The sequence below is a fragment of the Branchiostoma lanceolatum genome, chromosome 3, assembly GCF_035083965.1.
Source record: "Branchiostoma lanceolatum isolate klBraLanc5 chromosome 3, klBraLanc5.hap2, whole genome shotgun sequence".
In the NCBI taxonomy this organism is placed as follows: Eukaryota; Metazoa; Chordata; class Leptocardii; order Amphioxiformes; family Branchiostomatidae; genus Branchiostoma; species Branchiostoma lanceolatum.
The window spans coordinates 28,780,426-28,799,537 of record NC_089724.1 but is presented as its reverse complement, the minus strand read 5'-3'; the positions used below and the strand labels follow the sequence as shown (position 1 = coordinate 28,799,537).

The 19,112-nt window shown below is 43.4% G+C and overlaps 2 protein-coding genes across 2 annotated transcripts; one reads left to right on the top strand and one right to left on the bottom strand.

The window, feature by feature from the left end:
• On the bottom strand, positions 1-2,771 carry LOC136431309 (exonuclease 3'-5' domain-containing protein 2-like). The gene has a single exon (XM_066422638.1). It carries the CDS (start codon positions 2,642-2,644, stop codon positions 833-835), a length of 1,812 nt encoding a protein of 603 aa, XP_066278735.1. The 5' UTR covers positions 2,645-2,771; the 3' UTR covers positions 1-832.
• A 235-nt stretch (positions 2,772-3,006) lies between these two features.
• On the top strand, positions 3,007-18,996 carry LOC136431307 (NAD-dependent protein deacetylase sirtuin-3-like). The gene is made up of 9 exons (XM_066422637.1): positions 3,007-3,419; positions 5,208-5,466; positions 6,216-6,392; positions 7,450-7,682; positions 9,782-9,882; positions 10,161-10,214; positions 10,731-10,847; positions 16,502-16,717; positions 17,460-18,996. Exons 1-9 carry the CDS (start codon positions 3,383-3,385, stop codon positions 17,745-17,747), a joined length of 1,482 nt encoding a protein of 493 aa, XP_066278734.1. The 5' UTR covers positions 3,007-3,382; the 3' UTR covers positions 17,748-18,996.
• The last annotated feature ends 116 nt before the right edge of the window (positions 18,997-19,112 follow it).

The following is a 19,112-nucleotide window of genomic DNA, read 5'->3' as shown; positions in this document are numbered from 1 at the left end:
TGCAGTTCATGTCGATTAGATTTAATTGCTCGTTACCAGTCACCATACATATATGTGTCTTTGTACTTCAAAGCTGTGTGCAGAGAACACAATGTACAGGTCTATAGGAGTATTTCATGAAGATGCAATGTTACCAGCTTGCACGGCTCTTACAGAATGTTGTCTAGTTAATATTTCAATATGCTTCTAGACTGAGGGAATTGGAATGTTGTGTGAAATAAAAACCCTACTACAAGGCTGACATATTGTGTACACTTGTGGTTTTCTGTGACTATTATTTACCATGCTTCAGGCGTACACTTTATTATATATTATACACATACAATCGAACGCATGCATGCCCCAGTTACAAAAACAAATTCTGATCCTGTCTCTTGCAAGCTTGCTTTGTCTATAAAGGTAACAGGAAACACAGTCACTGGCTGTAGTGACCAAAGAGAAATTGCACAATCCGTCGACCTGACAAATATTACACTAGCAGCAGTATCTCTTTCTTTCTCTCTTCATTTCAAAATATCACATGATTGTACAACTGACTGAGCGTTTATATTCCAAATACACTTCCACATCTACTAACGTAATTCCACCAGGGTACATAATTCCGTCACCCTGAAAAGATACGTCCAAACAGATCTCCAACCCAACGTCCCCCAGTATAATGCACTCCTGTGTATCTAAACTGTGCATACCTGGGAGTTTTGCACTAGAGATCTCTCACACCCACTGTTTTTCAAAGTGGCGGATTTATGTAACCTGGCAGATTAATGTTAATGGAGGTTACATAACATTACGTGACCCGAGCATTTGAGATGACGTCATAATGACTCCCCATTTAAGGAGGAACCTGTTGTAAATTGTTCTTATCCAGCCCTTGAACTTGGTCCCCGCCCGCCTGGCTGTCCTGCCGGACCACCCCATTCCTCCCCAGTTTGCCGTGGTTGTGATCCACGGACCAGAGGGGCGGGAGAAACCGCGGCTGCATGCTGTCCAGGAAATGTTGACGCCAGCGCTTCTCAAACGATATCAGTCCATTATCCCGCTCCAGGAGCAACCGGACAACCTTCTCCGCGTGGGGGACGAAATTCTCGTTCTCTATCCGAGTTTCTAGGCTGGCGGCTTCCGCGAGCATAGCTTTGGTTAGTTCCTCCGTGTTGTAGTATTCTTTCACTTGAGTTTCCAGCTCCGTTTTTCGTTCAGCCGGTATCTTGTTGTCGTCGCGAAGTAGAGCTTTAGCCGCCGTCCGTGCCTTCCTTCGAGCAGGGTCTTCCAGGAACTTGGCGTTGTCTTCTGATCCCAGGGGCGCGTTGAACTCCCTGACGATCTCGTTGCGCAGCCTGTTGTCATGGTAACCGGTCTGCTGGTGACAGACGGTGCAGAGGAGGAGGACGTCGTGCGACAGGTGATCCTTCATCTCCCGCGGGAAGTGTCTCCGGTAGTCGTGCGGCACCACGTTCTTCCTGATGTACGACTCGCTCCGGCCGCACACGCAGCACACGTTCTCCTTCACGGACAAGTAGTACTGGTCATCCTGGCTGGACGGCCGGCCGGAGGGCTCGAACTTCAGCTGGACGGTCAGCGGGTCCTCGCTGATCAGCTCGCCTAGCCCCCTCTGGAGATACCACTGGACCTTCTTGCGGTCTATGGTGCTGAGGAGCGTCCCGTCCGGCGCGCGCAGCTGGCAGTTGTGGTAGAAAGGGGACCGGCGCACCGTGTACCCCTTCACTTTCCTGGTGGTTGGACCCTTCCCGTGGTTTTGTTGTCCATGTATCTCTCCTCTCTCATTCTCATCATGAGTTTGTGAGAAACCTATCTCCTCATTGTCAACATGTTGTAGGGTACGTGCTTTACTTCGAGTAGTTCTCTTTCTTCCTCCTTTGTCAGAGAAGGGGACGTCCACCAGACCCTGGCACATCGCCTTCACGGCTGTTCGCAGGTTTTTCTCAGACGGGTCATTGGAGGCATTCTGTTGCAATTTCCACTTTAGAAATGTGGTGAAAATGTCTACAGACACAAGTGCATCGTTGGCCGCGTACTTGACTTGGTTCTCGCTCAAATCCGGTGCTTCCCAATCGCTGCACCTGACGGCTCGACTCTTGTCCAGCTTAAGTCCGAGTACTTGTTCGGCGAGAGCCTGAAGACCAAGGTTTCCGCACTGGAGAGATTTATGTCTGATCGCCAGATGTCTGAGATCCACACAACCTCTCACGGAAACCCCGTAATCTCTCTCCAGCCGTCGGCTGTCTTCCCAACAGGCTACTCCGACTTTCAACACGTTTTTATCGGCAAGCAAGTCCCTCACACACCGAGGGATGGTCCCGTCTTTGAGACGACAAACCCGGAAGAGGCCACACTCTCCCGCTAGCGAAGCGAGCTGAAGCAGCGATACCGGGCGTGTTTTTCCGCCTCTGGTCACCCATTCACAGTCAAACCCGAGGACTTGAAGGTCCCCTAACGCTGCTCCGCTCACCAACTTGCCGCACACGTCCTCACAGCTCGCCTCTGTGTCCACAACAGTGATCCTAGTATCGGCTGGGTCTCGTTGTAGGAAGGTTTTCCTCTTGCTTTTGTGGCAGTGCTCCAACCACGACATGACCCACCCACATATAGTGAGGGAGGTGGTCATCAGTACCATTGGGTGGATCATTTTAGACCTCCGCGTACACACTTGTCCCAAAATACGCTGAGCAGAAAGATTGAAACGACAGAAAAGCAGCCTTCGTGCTGTTACATCAACTGTTGCCACATGACAACACCAGCTGATGAGGTCACAATGGGGTCATGATGGTGACGTCATTCTTGTTCTTATGTTCCCACCATACGTGTTCTGTTTATACTTCAGGTAAATCGTACCAATGGTTTTGAATATGACCTTTGCTATTTGCTGTATTTTGTGTATATATGGGTATATACCACAAATTTGATTCAAGTAAAATACTTTCAATGAATATAAAACACCCCGTGAATGGTATAGCCCGCTAGATGTCCCACAATGCATGAAGCGCGCAAAACCTTAACACTTCCGTTTCCGGTCCGGCCCAAACAGTCCCAAACAACAAAAGTTGTCAGGATCGATTCCCGAACATTTGTTCCATGTCAGCGCCCATGTGGTAACCCCTATTGTTTATCGTTCAATATTACTCGTCATATTACATACAGCCATATTGTCTGTGCGTGCAAGTATCTGTCTTTGGGGGGAGAATTCCTTTTCAATTTGGTGGTGAAATCGGCGGTCTGTTGGGACACTTGTCACGCAAGGGTTGCAGAAAGTTGGCGCCGGTTCGCCTGCGTTTTCCGTACGTGGCAAGTTGTGGAGAGTCTAGCTACAACCGTTTTACAACATTTCGAGGGATGACCATGTACCCACACTGAAGACCGTACGTCCATGGGGCTGGCCGTTTTGATGGCAACCGTTCGCAAAGGTAAGTAGTGAACCACAGAGAACATGATTAACGTTTTCGTTTTTTACTAGTTCACTTCCATGATTATATGCCCCGGTGTCCTGAAACCTGGTGTCTTTGATGTGTTCTATAAATCATATATATCATACATACCTTTTGGCATTTCATGTCGTAATTTCACGCTCACATAGTCGTCTAACTCATGTCTCAAGTTCAGCAAGTTAAAATTTAGAACACCTGTTCTTTCGTGACACAAGTTTCGAACCAGACTTCGATGGAACGTCTGAAATTTTTTCGGACAGATAAGAAAAACCGACAAAAATGTTTCTGAAAACCTTGGTCAAAGATTTAGTGTTTGTGGCCTACCAAGTATGTCACAGCCAAGATTGGGTGATTTTTGTCCAGCTGAGAATTTTTCTAGCCTCTCAAATGTTGGGAAGTTTGAAGAGGTCGGAGTGACCTTGGTGCAGGTGGTGAGATTCGTGCTGTTTGTCCTGATCATCAGGTGTTTCTGCCATTTTGTCAGACTCGTGATACAGGAAATAAGGCAGCAGAAGGGTAGGTATCAGACTTCTGTGGTCTTGTTTGATAAACAGCAGTTTCTTTTGAGAACAGTTGCCCCCCCCCCCCCCAATTAGCCCAAATGTCAGACAGAACGTTTGTTGTTTCCTGTCTAAAATGTAAAAAATTGGTAGCTTCTAGGGTTAATGGTGGATCACATAGATATTACATGGTTTTCGCGTATACCAGTATATATATATAGTAAAGCATTTCTCGTTGGGATTTATGAAGTCAGACTTTTTTAATTCTTTGGACCACGCAGTTGTAGAGTGTGCATGTAACCATTTCAGTATTTGTTGACAAAACGAATTAGTACACATTGGGTGACCTCATATGACACATGCTGAAAATGAGTACAATCTATTAGCCTCTTCCAGCCCCGCGGATGGCTGGGAAGTAGAAATTGCTCAAATAGGTGAATAGTATGCTTAAGGGAGTCGGCTACGGTGAGAGGGTCCAATCTGCCATCCTATCGGAGCCTGCAAGTGAAACCCTGGCAACTATTTTCCCTATAGCTGGCGTAGTTAGTCTGGTAGAGACTAACATTCTATCCAAATCTGAAAAAAAAATCTTAACACCAAATAAGTTGTAGTTCACTCTCAGAAGGAAATTCAAATCATTACTAGTACATATTTTTAAGAACTAAAGAGATACTAGTATAGACTGGAACCATTTTTTGTCTTGCACCTGTCCATAGGCACAGATAAAATGTTAAGGCTTTTGTCTAGTTTGAAAGTGATCGCAAGTTCTAAAAAATACTGTATGATTGAAATAGTTTCAGTTGCCAGTCAAACAACCAATGACAAGTTGTCATCATATGTTACACTGAGTTAATCTTTAATGAGTTCCTGTCAGAAGTTGGGATGATTTCCTTTGTGGCAGACATGTTCTGTGTACAGGTGTGTCATGTCACCTGTAGATCACCTGTCAAACACGTTTGCTGACTAAACACAACCTAAGGATTGATAAATAACATTTCAGTTTGATTGTACTGAATAATGCAGATCCGGGTACTGGTCTTCTGCAGTACATTGGTCTTTTTAAGTACCTTCATTTTACCTTTATTTCATTCAGCCTGCTATGATAGCCATTTTGGCAAGGTTGAACATTTAATGTTCATATCATTTAGTCTTGAATACCTGTAATACATGACTTGTACACATTCTTTCCTTCTAGTACATGTATGTGTTATTGTTAAGTCACCAAAAGATTTATCGTTTAACCTGTAATTCCTGTGTCCACTGCTAGGGGTCACCAATGCCGCCACCAAGGCCCCTCGTTCCAAGTCGTCCAACTCCAATCCCAGCAGGCCGCAGACGAGACAGCTGAGGTCGTCGGCGACCCCGCCGGGGTCAGCGGGGAAGAAAGATGGCGGGTCCGCGAAGGGCAGGAAAGGCGCCGCCCTGCCGTCCAAGAGCAAGTCTGAGACGTCTTTAGCCGCCTCCTTCCAGAAGTTGTCAGTCAAGGAGACAAAAACCAGTGTTCCTGGACAGCAGAAGTCTGCAAGGTGGGCACACTTGTACTGTTGTAACTTTGGTAACTCTCTTTAGTATCATTCAACTATATAGAGGCTTTTCATTTGCATCATGATAATTACATGTATGTTGAATCCCCCGGCAGTAATTGGATAACAGCAGCAGCATGTTGTGTTTGGCATCTGGGAATGGGATGCAATTTTCATTTTGCCATTAGCCATTTTTCAGTTTATGTCATCCCTAGACTTATCATTGACCCACATACATGTATAGCTACGTACATCAGCTTATATCTACATATTTTATTTATTCATTTATTTATTTATTTATTCATTGGTTCAGCATTTACATGACAGGGTTGCCCAACTAGCCGGAGGCTATTACTAAGGGCGAACCCATGTGCGGTCATAGGACTGTAGGTTTTGAACCACTCATACTGGAGCATGCCCCTACTCTTTTTGGAAAGGTGTGGTGAGTTCTTTTATGTGCACGGGGTGTGGCTCTCCCCAAACACGGGACCTCTATTTAACGTCCTATCCGAGGGACGTCCCTAACCCCAGATGAGCTAGGTACTCATTTACACCTGAGTGAAGTGAGAAAAGTCGTGTTAAGTTCCTTTCCCAAGGGCACGTGCAACGTCAGGGCGCATGTTCAGACATGTCTGGGGGCAGCCCGGGTTCGAACTCGGGCTCCCTTGTTTGACAGTCTAATGTTCTATCCATTACGCCACACGACGCCACGTCTATGGTTAGCCGCTGATGCCCCCTTTTTCCCCATACAGGGCCATATCAACATCATCAAGGAAGAGTAGCGGCACTTCCTCCACCAGTAGTCGTGGTGGGAAGACCTTTGCGGGTATTGATGACGTGGCGAGGTACATCCTGGCGAATAAGTGTAAGAACGTGGTTGTGATGGCGGGGGCTGGGATCAGCACACCTAGTGGGATCCCTGACTTCAGGTGAGACTGAGAAAACCTTCATCTTCTTGTTTATACTGAAAGGTAATCTAAAAGGTTTAGATCTAGAGTAGTGTACTGTAAAAACTGATTCGGTACAGGTACAAAATACCGGATCAAGAAGTACCGGTACTGTACCGATATAAATTTACACCAAGTATGTGCTTACATCTCTTGACCTCATGCAACACCAAACGTGACCAAAGTGATACCTTGGAACAGCGTCACTAATATGCAACAGATCATTCAGGCAGGCCGGGAGTTTTGATAGCAAGGCCAAGGGAGTTTGGCGGTAGGAAACCTAGTAATGTTCTTTGAATAAAGATACTGACAAGTTGAAAACAGTTTATTGACTTTATGTCATTATTGAAGAAGTTCAGAAGAACACATGTTAATTTTTCAAATTGTTCAGGTAGAGGTGGTACCTGTACCTAGACCTCTGTACCTGATGTTACGTTTAGGTAAACAGCACTAATCTAGAGCTACAAGGCTTTTTTGATGCGTTGAACTGAGATATGAAAATTGTTTCTTGCATATTTTACCTGTACCTGATGTTACGTTAAGGTACGTAGCACTAATCTAGAGCTACAAAGCTTTTTTGATGCGTTGAACTGAGATATGAAAATTGTTTCTTGCATATTTTATATATTAATTACAAAGAGAGTGCTGCTATAGTAAGCACGGTTCTGTACTTCTTTTTATGTGTCAGGTAGCTTCAAGGTCCTTTTGTATATTAGCATGCATTGAAATATGCTGCCATTGGAACAGTCTAAACTGACATTTTCTCTGGATTGTGCTTAATGTTGTGCACTTTTCCTATACCTAGTGATAGTTCATCCTACAAATGGATTACCGAGATTGGCTTTGGCAGTATACATTTAACTGGATGTTACAACTTGTAGATAAGTTTACATTCAATGACAACACTATCCACACTTTTTTCTCTGTCTTTGGCATGGATACAAATATGATATGATGATAAATCTGAAACTTACAGTAAATGTATGCCATTAAAGATATGAGTAAAGCAGCTGTTTAACCATACTTCTGCACTCCCCAGGTCCCCTGGTACTGGTCTCTATGACAACCTACAGCAATATAACATCCCCTACCCCGAGGCCATATTTGACATCGACTACTTCCACATGGACTCCCGTCCCTTCTACACCCTGGCCAAGGAGCTGTACCCGGGGACCTACAGGCCCAACTACGTGCACTACTTCATCCGCCTGTTACACGAGAAGGGACTGCTGCTGAGGATGTACACACAGAACATAGACGGGCTGGAGAGGAGTAAGTCAGGTTCTATCCATGGTGGATCTTTCCTAAAGCCCCCGTCACAAATAACAAATTCAGCTCAGCCAACGTGTTGGCGAGCTTGAAATGTACATTTTCGGCCGAAGTACGGCCGACGTCCTGTCAATTACACGGGCTTCGGGCGATTTTTAGAAATAAAAGTTGATCCAGATATTGGCCTTTTACCAGGTTAGTTGATACTGACTTTGTCCCTGTCCAAGAGATGGTACCATCTCATGGGGGATTTTTTAATTTTTAGTGTTCGACGGACGTCGCCCGAGATTTTAATTGGAAAATACGGTCGACGCTTGGGCGATTTGAAATTCGGTGAGCTTCGGGCGATCTACAAAGTCTGCCAATGCACGCATGAATTGTGTCGCCGGCTTTAGCACTGCCAAGAAGTTGTAGTTTCACCAGAACTTGTTTATTGGTTTGGCTAAAGTAGGATGACTAAAACAATCATAAATGGAATTTTCTAATTCATTTTAGGGTTGACCTTTGGCTTAGTGAATGGTGATTCATCATTTGAAAAGATCTTGGCAAAGATACAACCCAGGAATTCTTAAGGATGCTTAGACAGATTTTTACGTTTCAAGACTGTAGGGCACTGCTTTAGCAGCTTCTTATCAAATTGTAACTTCCTTTCAAACTAGGGATTAGAAGCATAAAGAAAATTCAATTCATGACATTAGCTAATTTAAGTTTGTTCTCTCTGAGAGCTTTTTCTAGTTTGAAATGTTAAAGGGCATAAGACACCAAAGTGACGTCATGACTGGGCAATTCACAAATTAATGTAATTACCTGGTGGGAAGAATCAAAAGCTGGAGGTATGAAGCTTTGATGGTGCGATGTTAAATTACCTCCGAAGTGTGAATATTTTGTGAAAATTTCTATGGTATTAAACAATTAGTATTAATTTATGTAATTTCAGGAAATTCTTAATGTTAATGTTATCGGTGTCTTATGCCCTTTAAGGAAAAGACTACAGTCAAACCTGTATTAGCGGTCACCTTTGCATAGCGGCCACCTGCCCATAGTGGTCACTTTTTGTCGGTCCCTTGGATTTTTCCCATTGACGTAAGCATTAAGAATTCGTCTATAGCGGTCACTGTCCGACGCGGTAGCGGCCACACGGTTTTCGGTCCCGCGGGTCTGGAAACACTGCCGATAACGGTCACGGCGCATGGTCGCCGCAAGATTTCTTTCAAATTTCGGCAGAAAAATATTGTCATTATACTTTTTTTATAGCAGTGTTACCCATGAAAATGTTGTCTATGGTTTTATTTTGCCCCTGGTGAGGGTTTTGAATTTCCAAAACCGCTAAGACGCCAGAAATTTGCAGACAAAGAGAGCCTCTTGCGCGCGGAACATGTTGGCGATGCTTTGTTTACTTGGGTTACTTCACTAGTAGTGGCATGGACGAGCAGTTTGTTAAAAATAATACAGACGACTTTTATCCTTTAAAAAAAGGTTACAAAGTCAACAATTCTTTATTTATGTGTTCTCTTTATTCAAAGAACTTCATTGACGAAATAAGTTTACATATTGTACTATTTAATGTAGAATAAAATAAAATCATACCCTACACCTACATTACAGTAGACTATCCCAATGACCCTATGACCTCAGGCGCCATTTTGTTTTCCCCCCGCCGAATCCAACCCAAACAGGCTGATCTTACCGTGATATTCCGCAATTTTTTGCCAATAAATGATGTCACCGCGCAATTGAAATTGACACGGTTTTCTTCGGCAACATTTTTGTCGCATGTACTCCGGTTTGGGGGCGAATCGATGGATCGACTTGAATATGCTTGTGGAAAAATCGGGACCGACCGAAAGCAGTCGTTTTGTCGTCTTGTGGAAGTGGTCGGTAGACCAAGTTTGACTGTACACTGTACATGTATAGTATGTGTATAAATGTTTCTCAGTGTGGCACTTATTGCTCGTGGTCAAAATCAACCGTTTCTATAGAGCGGCCACCTGTGCATAGCGGTCGATTTTGGCCAGTCCCTTGAGTGACCGCTATAGGCAGGTTTGACTGTATATGAAACAGTCACTAAGTTAAAACAATGATTCATGTTTCGTGTGTTACAGTGTCAGGAATCCCGGAGTCCAAACTTGTGGAGGCCCACGGCACGTTCGCCACCGCCTCCTGTGTCAGGTGCAATGCTAGATATTCAGGGAAACACATCAAGGTAGGAACACACAACAAACAAGCAAACAAACAATGCCTTGCAAAGTTATGATACATAACTTGTTTCTTCATTGTCAGATGATTTCCAACCAGATATGTTTAGTTAAATTTAAAACCGTGCTTGTGATTGTAACTTGCATTATTACTATTAGCCTTACAAGTGCCTGTTTGAACAAGGAGGTAATATGGTTTGAATTAGCAAAGTATAAAGAAATCTTAAGATAATTTGTTTTTTGAACAATTAAGATATTAGAGAAAGCATTTTTGTTTGTGTTGCAGGCTGCCATAATGAAGGGGGAAACGCCAAAGTGTACAAATAGTAAATGGTGCAAGGTGAGGCGCTTTATCTATTCTTCTTCCAAAATGGTCAAATTCATAAAGTATACATTGTGTAGATTGCTCTATTGTTTTTCTTGGTGATGACATACTTTGATCAATGCAATTGACTTCAAAAGCTACAAATTACTGTAAATGCAGAAATGTTCGCGGTGGTTTTATGCTTGCGGCTTTTGCGGTGAACTTTCAACACGAACTTAAAACAACCACAAAACTTTTGCCCACCTATGACTGTAGCACTACTATTGTTTCAAACGGGAACTTAAAACCACCATGAAGTCATGAACACTCCATTTCCTCCCTACCGTAAAATAAAAACCACGCAAACTTAAATGCATTTACAGTATACATACACATTTAAGCATTTTCAAGAAAACATTTTTCACCAGTTATATGGTCTTATGGCTGTGCTAATTTGATGTCTGTTGTTAAATCTTGCCCTCCAAATGATAGCATTCTAAAGGAAAGACACCCCAACATGACGTTTATGATTTTCTGTCCCGTGTTCTCCAGGGTAAGATAAAACCAGACATAGTATTTTTTGGAGAAGACCTACCGAGAAGATTTTACTACTACCTGAAGGACTTCCCTCTGTGTGATCTGGTACTGGTCATGGGGACATCACTAGAGGTGGGTTTGGTTACTGTTTGAAGATTCAACCATGAACATGAAACATGATTTATTAAGGAATCATATAACACATGTGCAAGGTTTAAGTACATGTAACTTCCGGAATGTTGAACAGATAAATGTTGAATAACTGGATTTTGTGAGTTTGTTTTGGCCAGTTCTCCTCCCCCCATTCAGCTTCCATCTTTGATTTTTGATGAGCTTACACATGGACAAGATTCTTGTGGTCCTTGTAGAACTTCCTCAAAATGAGAGATTATGTTATATTTTTTTCCACACTCCAACCTGTAGATATTGCATTCAGTCAAGTCAAGTAGATCTGTATCTGTCTGTATCTGTATCTATATAGCCGGTATAACTGCCATTAGGTGTAACACACCAGCTTCGCAGGCACGCGGTGCGGCAGCAGCTGGTCATATTACACCGAACGGTCTGTTACACCTAGTCTTTGCATATCTGACTGCAACCGTTCTTTAAAGCTACTTAGTGAGGAAGCTCCCACAGTACTTGATGACAACGAGTTCCATTCTACTATGGTTCTCGGGAAATACGAATTTTTGAACACATCAATCCTTGGCTGATAACTCTGGTACTTAAAAGCATGACTATTTCTGGTCCTCTTCTGAGCTGACATTAGATACTTATTAGTCGGTACGTCCACAAGTTTATTGGTCATCTTGTACATCATGCAAAGTCTGGACATTGTTCTCCTGTCCTCAAGTGACGTCCATTGCAGATCTGCTTTCATTTTTGTTACACTAGCGCCGCTTTTATAGTTGTTCGTGCAGAATCTGGCAGCTTGGTTCTGCACCCTCTCCAGTTTATCTATGTCCTTCTTTGTGCATGGATCACAAACTGTTGCAGCATATTCAAGGTTAGGTCTTACTAGAGACATGTATGCAAGTGATTTTACCTTTGCTGGGCATGCCCACAAATTACGTTTGATCACTCCCAATGTCTGTTTAGCCTTAGTTGTTACTTTGTTGATATGGGTATTCCACTTTAGCCCCGTTGTTAATGTAACGCCTAGGTACGGGTGGCTCTTTGCTGTTGCTAGAGCCTGTCCACAGAACTGGTAGGTGGTTACAATTGGGTTTCGTTTGTTTGTTATGTGCATGATGTAACATTTTTCCGGATTAAACTGCATGAGCCATTTGGTTTGCCATTCTTTGAGTGTGTTCAAATCTTCTTGCAAAAGCTGTGAATCACTCTGTGTGGACAACTCTATATATAACAGGCAGTCATCGGCAAATAACCTCACATTTGAATCAAGCTGGTCTGGTAAGTCATTTATGTACAGGAGGAAGAGTAACGGTCCCAGAACGGTTCCCTGTGGTACGCCTGACGCAACTCTAACTGGAGCTGAGGCCTTGCCTTCTACCACTACCGTCTGTTCCCTATTGGTCAAGAAAGCCTTCAACCAATTTAGTGTGGTGCCTTGAATTCCGTAGTGCTCTAGTTTTGTGATGAGTCTGCTATGTGGGACTTTATCGAAAGCTTTAGTAAAATCAAGAATTGCTAGATCTACCTGTTTTTTACTGTTCAGTGCGCCAGCTATGTCGTGAGCTGTCAATATAAGCTGTGTTTCTGTGGATCGCTTTGCTCTGAATCCATGTTGGTAGTCAGTCAATATGTTGAAACTTTCTAAGTGTTTCATGACATGACTATGGATAATGTGTTCAAGTAGTTTGCAGGATATACAGGTCAGTGACACAGGTCGGTAGTTGCCGGGGACCGCTCTATCTCCCTTTTTAAAAATGGCACATATATTTGCATCCCTCCAGTCTTTGGGAATTTCTCCTGTGTCTAAAGAGTGTTGGAAAATATTGGTTAACACAGGTGCTATTTCGGTGGCTGTCATTTTGAGGAAGCAAGGAGGTATTTGGTCTGGACCAGATGCTTTAGATGGATTGAGACCTTGGAGCATTTTTTCGACACCATTAGGGGAAATCACTATGTGTTCCATGGGAGGGGTACAGGGCTGTCCGAGAGTTGGCATGTTTGTTGTGTCTTCCTCTGTGAACACACTTTTAAACTGTGAACTGAGTGCCTCTGCTTTTTTCTCGCTATCACTGGTAATGGAATTACCAATCTTTAGAGGGGCTACGCCGACAAGGTCTCTTCTTAGGCCTTTTATGTATGACCAGAATGTTTTGGGTTGTCTATTATGGCTTCCCCCAGTATGTCTGCCACATATTTTGAATGTGCTGCTCTTATACTTTTCTGTACACCCTTCTTAACTGTCTTGTATTTGTTCATGTCTTCCTCTCGCCCTGTTCTCTTAGCTTTGTTGTAAAGACGTTGTTTCTTACGACAATGCCTTCTTAGGTTTCTGTTGAACCAAGGCAGGTTGTATCTGCTTGATGTTGTTTTACTAGGGATGTGCAAGTTCATAGTGTGCTTTATTTTGTCTTTAAAATCATCCCACTTCTGTGTCACGGACATATCCTCGGTTCGTTTGTTAAAGTTTGTTGCATAATCACTAAGGTCACTCTTGATGGCCGGTTCATCAGCTTTAGTTCGAATGTACACTTTTCTCTTGGGTTTCCTGTTTTGTTTGGGTGCAAGGTTGACATCCACCAATACCATGTCGTGGTCACTTATTCCAGGAACTACTGTGGTCTTTTCGATTATGTTTGGGTTATTAACTAGGACCAGGTCCAAGAGATTACCATTCCTAGTGGGCTCTTGAACTGTTTGGAATAACCCATGGTTATCCACTAAGTGCAGTAGCTTCTGTGCCTGCCCTGAATGGTTCTGGGTGTTATATGTTATGCTAGCATCCCAATTTATACCAGGTGTGTTAAAGTCTCCAAGGATGATCACGTTGTCAGAGTTAATTTTAGGTCCCATTTTACTTATGGACTTGTCCAGTTCATCCAGGCTATTGCCCTGGTCCGATGGAGGTCTATAGTATGTACCAATCATTAGTGGTTTCTTTCCTGCTAGTTGAGTCTGTGTCCAAATGATCTCACAGTCTGTGTCTAGATCTGGCCTGTGTGTGACAATCAAATCATCCCTGTTAACCTGGAATACACCACCTCCAGGGCCAGTCTGTCTATCTTTACAGTGAGCTATGTAGTTGTCGGGGAATATCTCACTGCTTGCTATGTCTTGATTGAGCCATGACTCTGTGCCTGCTATTATATCTGGTTTGTACGTGTCAATTACAGCCGCCAGTTCGGCTTTTTTGTTTCGAATACTCTGGCAGTTTACCAGTAATAGTTTACCATTGGTCTTTTTAAAACCACAACCCCTCATATTGGGGTTACCCTGCTTAGATCTAAGTGGAGTGGATGTAGCAACCGGGGAGTCATCTGTCAAGCTTGCAGTAGAGCTCAGTGTATCAAATGAGTTTACTGAATGAAAAGTATCATCAGTTACATGTATGTCAAACATAGCTGATGCAAAGTTTGGTATACCACAGTCACAGCAAATCCACGAGTATGATTGGTGTTTTTCTAGCGCAGTGTACACCTGAGAACATAGCTCAATGCAGTCTTTATGATACCATTTATTGCAGTCGTCACAACAAATTGCAGTATGGGTATGTTGTACAGCTTTGTTGCAGCTCCCGCAGGGAAACTTTGGCAGTCTAGGCCCAGGATTTATCTCGACATCTCCACTTAGAAGCAAGATCATAATCAATGATAACTTTGTACTATCATTGTGCATCATTATTTTCTTGTGACCGAAATGAGTCCCATTCACCCCACTGTGCTTAATCATAAACTAAGGCAAACGTAGCCCAGTTAGAGGTGCAGTCAGTTCTGAAGTCGCATGTGACATGTACGTCCTTTATCTCGTGTTTGTCTATTGGCTGTGCTCCTGGCTGAGCCTTGCCAAGCATCAGACAAAGGGCCAGGAAAATGCAAGTGTAATGGAGTTCCATTTTGTTATTGAAAAATTATAACCCACACAGATGTATGCCACACAGGTTTCTACCACACTAGCTGTACCAACACAACATGTTTACACCACACAGGTTGTACCAACACAACAGGTTTACACCACACTAATTTCCGCCACACTGGCTGTACCAACACAACAGGCTTACACTACACAGCCTCACTGGCTGTACCACCACCTGTTTACTTTACACAGGTATCCACCACACTGGCGGTATCACCACCTGTTTACTTTACACAGGTTCCCGCCACACTGGCTGTACCACCACCTGTTTACTTTACACAGGTATCCACCACACTGGCTGTATCACCACCTGTTTACTTTACACAGGTTACCGCCACACTGGCTGTACCACCACCTGTTTACTTTACACAGGTATCCGCCACACTGGCTGTATCACCACCTGTTTACTTTACACAGGTTCCCGCCACACTGGCTGCATCACCACCTGTTTACTTTACACAGGTATCCGCCACACTGGCTGTATCACCACCTGTTTACTTTACACAGGTATCCGCCACACTGGCTGCATCACCACCTGTTTACTTTACACAGGTATCCGCCACACTGGCTGTATCACCACCGGTTTACTTTACACAGGTTACCGCCACACTGGCTGTATCACCACCTGTTTACTTTACACAGGTATCCGCCACACTGGCTGCATCACCACCTGTTTACTTTACACAGGTATCCGCCACACTGGCTGCATCACCACCTGTTTACTTTACACAGGTATCCGCCACACTGGCTGTATCACCACCTGTTTACTTTACACAGGTATCCGCCACACTGGCTGTATCACCACCGGTTTACACTACACAGATTTCCACCACGCAGGTTTCCGCCACACAGGCTACACCACACAGGTTTCCGCCACACTGGCTATACCACCACACAGGCTATACCACACAGGTTTCCACCACACAGGCTATACACCACACAGGTTTACACCACACAGGTTTACACCACACCGGGTTAGACTACACAGAATCTACCGCGTTACACCACAAAATCAGAACAAATAACGTATGAAATCCAATTAAGTAGGTAAGCTATCAGAGTAAATGTAATTCAGTACAAATATCGTCGTACAAAACATGTAAACACTCACTCGCCCTCCCCACTCTGCATCTGATTCATATGCAAATGACTACAGTTGGCCGGGACGCGCCGCCGACGTGTTTGAATTCATTCAGAATCCACAAATATAGGTGCAAAAAATTAATAACAACTATCTGTACGTGATATATAAGTTGTCCAAGATCCCTGGCAGAGCATATAATAATGATACGTCGTCAAATGGAATTCGTAACGTTGCCCTCCCCACTTTAGAAGTTATCGTCGCCCTCCCCACATTTACGTGTCGGTTACAAAACAGTCAGGAAATTGGTTCAAAATCTAAAGAAGTCAGCATCTACCAATATTACAGCTTCACAATACGTTTACGTATGACTTATGCCCTAAGTCAAAATGAAAAAGTCAAAGAAATTGGTACTTAAATACGTGAAAAGAGAAATTTCTCGGGAGCTCTCGTGATTGCTGCCGCTTACGTCCGCGCCTGCGCATGTCAAAATTGATATGTCTTCCCTGTCACTACCAATGGAAGATTAGCTCTGGGGTTGAGATCACTTTCACTCAACTGTCCAAAATTGACCACCTATTTCAGGTCTCTCTGCTGAATGAGTTCAATCTGTTATTTTCTTCAACTTAATCCTAATATGTAACCCCCCCCCCCCCACCAGGTAGAGCCGTTTGCCAGTATCGTGAACTCCAGCAGAGGTTACGTTCCCAGGGTGCTGTTCAACAGGGACCCCGTGGGTCCGTTTGGCCGCGTGCCGTTGCGCGACACGGACTGTGCGGAGCTGGGGGACCTGGTGCAGGGCATCCAGAGGTTCACACGCATCCTAGGCTGGAAACAGGCCATGGAGGACCTCATAGAGAAGGCAGAGAAAGAACTGGTACGTTCTTGCTTCCTTGTTTGTGTATGAAAGTTTTATGTATAAATATCCCTGTTCCAGGCATGCAGATGTAACATGATGAGTTTATGTTTGAATGAATCTTTGAACTCTTTGGCCTGTAGTAGTAGATGTAAAAACTGACTAAGGCTGTGTGCTCTGAGTCTGTTTTTGAACTAACATCCAGTGTGCTTCTTATTATGCACATTTTATTATTATATACAGTCTCCCCAAATTGATGTTTTCAATAGCTGTCCTGATATGTATGCTCCATTCTGTTGATAGATTTGATTACATACTGAGAGGGGACAATCCTTACTGTGTTCAAATAGGTATATACATCAAAGAATGTTTGGAAATAAGAACAAGTAATGTATAAGTATACGACACGCTAACTTTCAGTATGTTGCCCTATTCCATATGACTGTATGTAAACAAACTCATTAGTATGAACTTTGAAGATCGTGGCAGTGCTATAGTTACAAACTGCTACGGTACTGGACAAAAATGTTTGCGGTGGTTTTAAGTTCGCAGTGAAACGGTCACCGCAAAAACCGCGAACATAAAACCACCGCAAACATTTTTGCATTTACATCAATTACAGTATATTGCACCCCTTTGTTTTCCTTTCCATCAACATCCTCCTACTTGACTTTTTTCTACTTCATTTTTCTTGTTCTTTGCGTTCATCCTGACAAACATGTTAAGCAGGCAAAAACTCAGTGAATTTGTTTCATTTCCACAGGATGAGAAGCTGAAAACCGACACTTTGTTCAATGGCGTCGTGGAGTCCGACTCAGATTCTTCCTCGGGGAGCCGCTCTCCCGCCAACGGAGCGCCGCCACGACGCCAGTTCCACACCTTCACGCGCCGTCCGATCATCACGCGGGGGAGACAGAATGGGCACGTCTCTTCCAGCAGCTCCTCTAGCAGCAACCAGACGAACTACAGGTCGAAGAAGGAGGAGAGCAGTGAAGAGTCTAGTGAAGAGTCGGACAGCAGCGAAGGAGAGTCTTCCGACAGCTCAAACTGAACCTGTAAAATTCTGCATGACGAAACAAACAGTCTGGGAGAAAGAAAAGCATAAATATTCAGAAAACTGACTGTCAACCGAATTCAACTGGAGTGGTATCGGTACCAAATGCCACCAAAGAGTCTGTGCAAGCAATGTGTAGATTTCTTATGCTTCTTTTCGGACAGGTTTGTCATCAATTGAATACTAGTAACTTGGTCGTGGACGGTACGAAAAGAGCATTGTGTATGACAAAAAGCTCTGATCTGATGAATATATGAGAAAGTAGACGAAACGGAAATGTCTCTTCCGGGAGAGTCCTCGAATGGAAGCAGTTCAAACTGAACGAGTGAAATATTGCATTATAAAAAGTGACCTAGATGCTGCTAGTTTGATTTGTCAAAATTCATAGACAGCTGGCGCAGATGACTTTTAAAGACTAGTGTGCAAACCCCGCTGACCAACCAGAGATGACCTTGCTAACTAACTTCCAACCATGGTCTGGAGAAGGTCAGAGGGCCATGGTTGGCTACACATATATGCCACAGGAGCCAAAGATGCTTCTACATATTCGTGCAGGTTGTCGCTGTTGATAGAAGCTGGCTTTTTACTATAGTTTTTGGCAGACACTTGTCAAATCTGTAGTCATTGAGAGCTCAACTAAAGAGGAAGAAGATGTATCCGTCCATGTTGTCATATAGATGGAAGTAGGCTCTTTTAAATAACGTTGCCAAACTCTATATGATAAATACATTAAACATTAATATCTATAAAGTCTCCTAACATGATGTCCTTGGAATATGGCCTCCTGAATTTAAACTTGCCACCATTATTTATCTTGCAATTCAGATTAATGAAAAATTAAACCTGTACCTTCCTACCTTCCTAGTCCCTTGACCTCCAGGTCGTTGGGGGGACAAGGTAGCAAAGAAGATGGACAGGTGTTGCCAGAAGACTGTATACTGAGACATTATTTGAGAAAAGCAGTGCTGGTCATCTGCATGGAACAAACTGAATTTCTGTGAATGTCAAGCACTTCGCTTGACTGTACATAATGAAAAGGAGAACTGGTAAATGTGTCAGAGATAGAAGAAAGATAGATAGATTCAGGGTAAGGCATTTTGACTGTAGTGTACGGTAAGAAATTATGTACTTTATTCTATTATACAACTTTGTAAGATATGATCTATGCATTGAAGATCTTATACATGGCCAAACTTCAACACAGCTGAATGTCTAACAGAAGGAATAAAAGATTTTCTTGACTGCGCATTTGTGACAAGGCATGTTTTTTTAGTGTGGCCAGGACACATTTACTAGGGAAGGGGCATTTGTTGCTAATTTTGTGCATAAGACAAATCTATTCATATTCATATCCACATACAT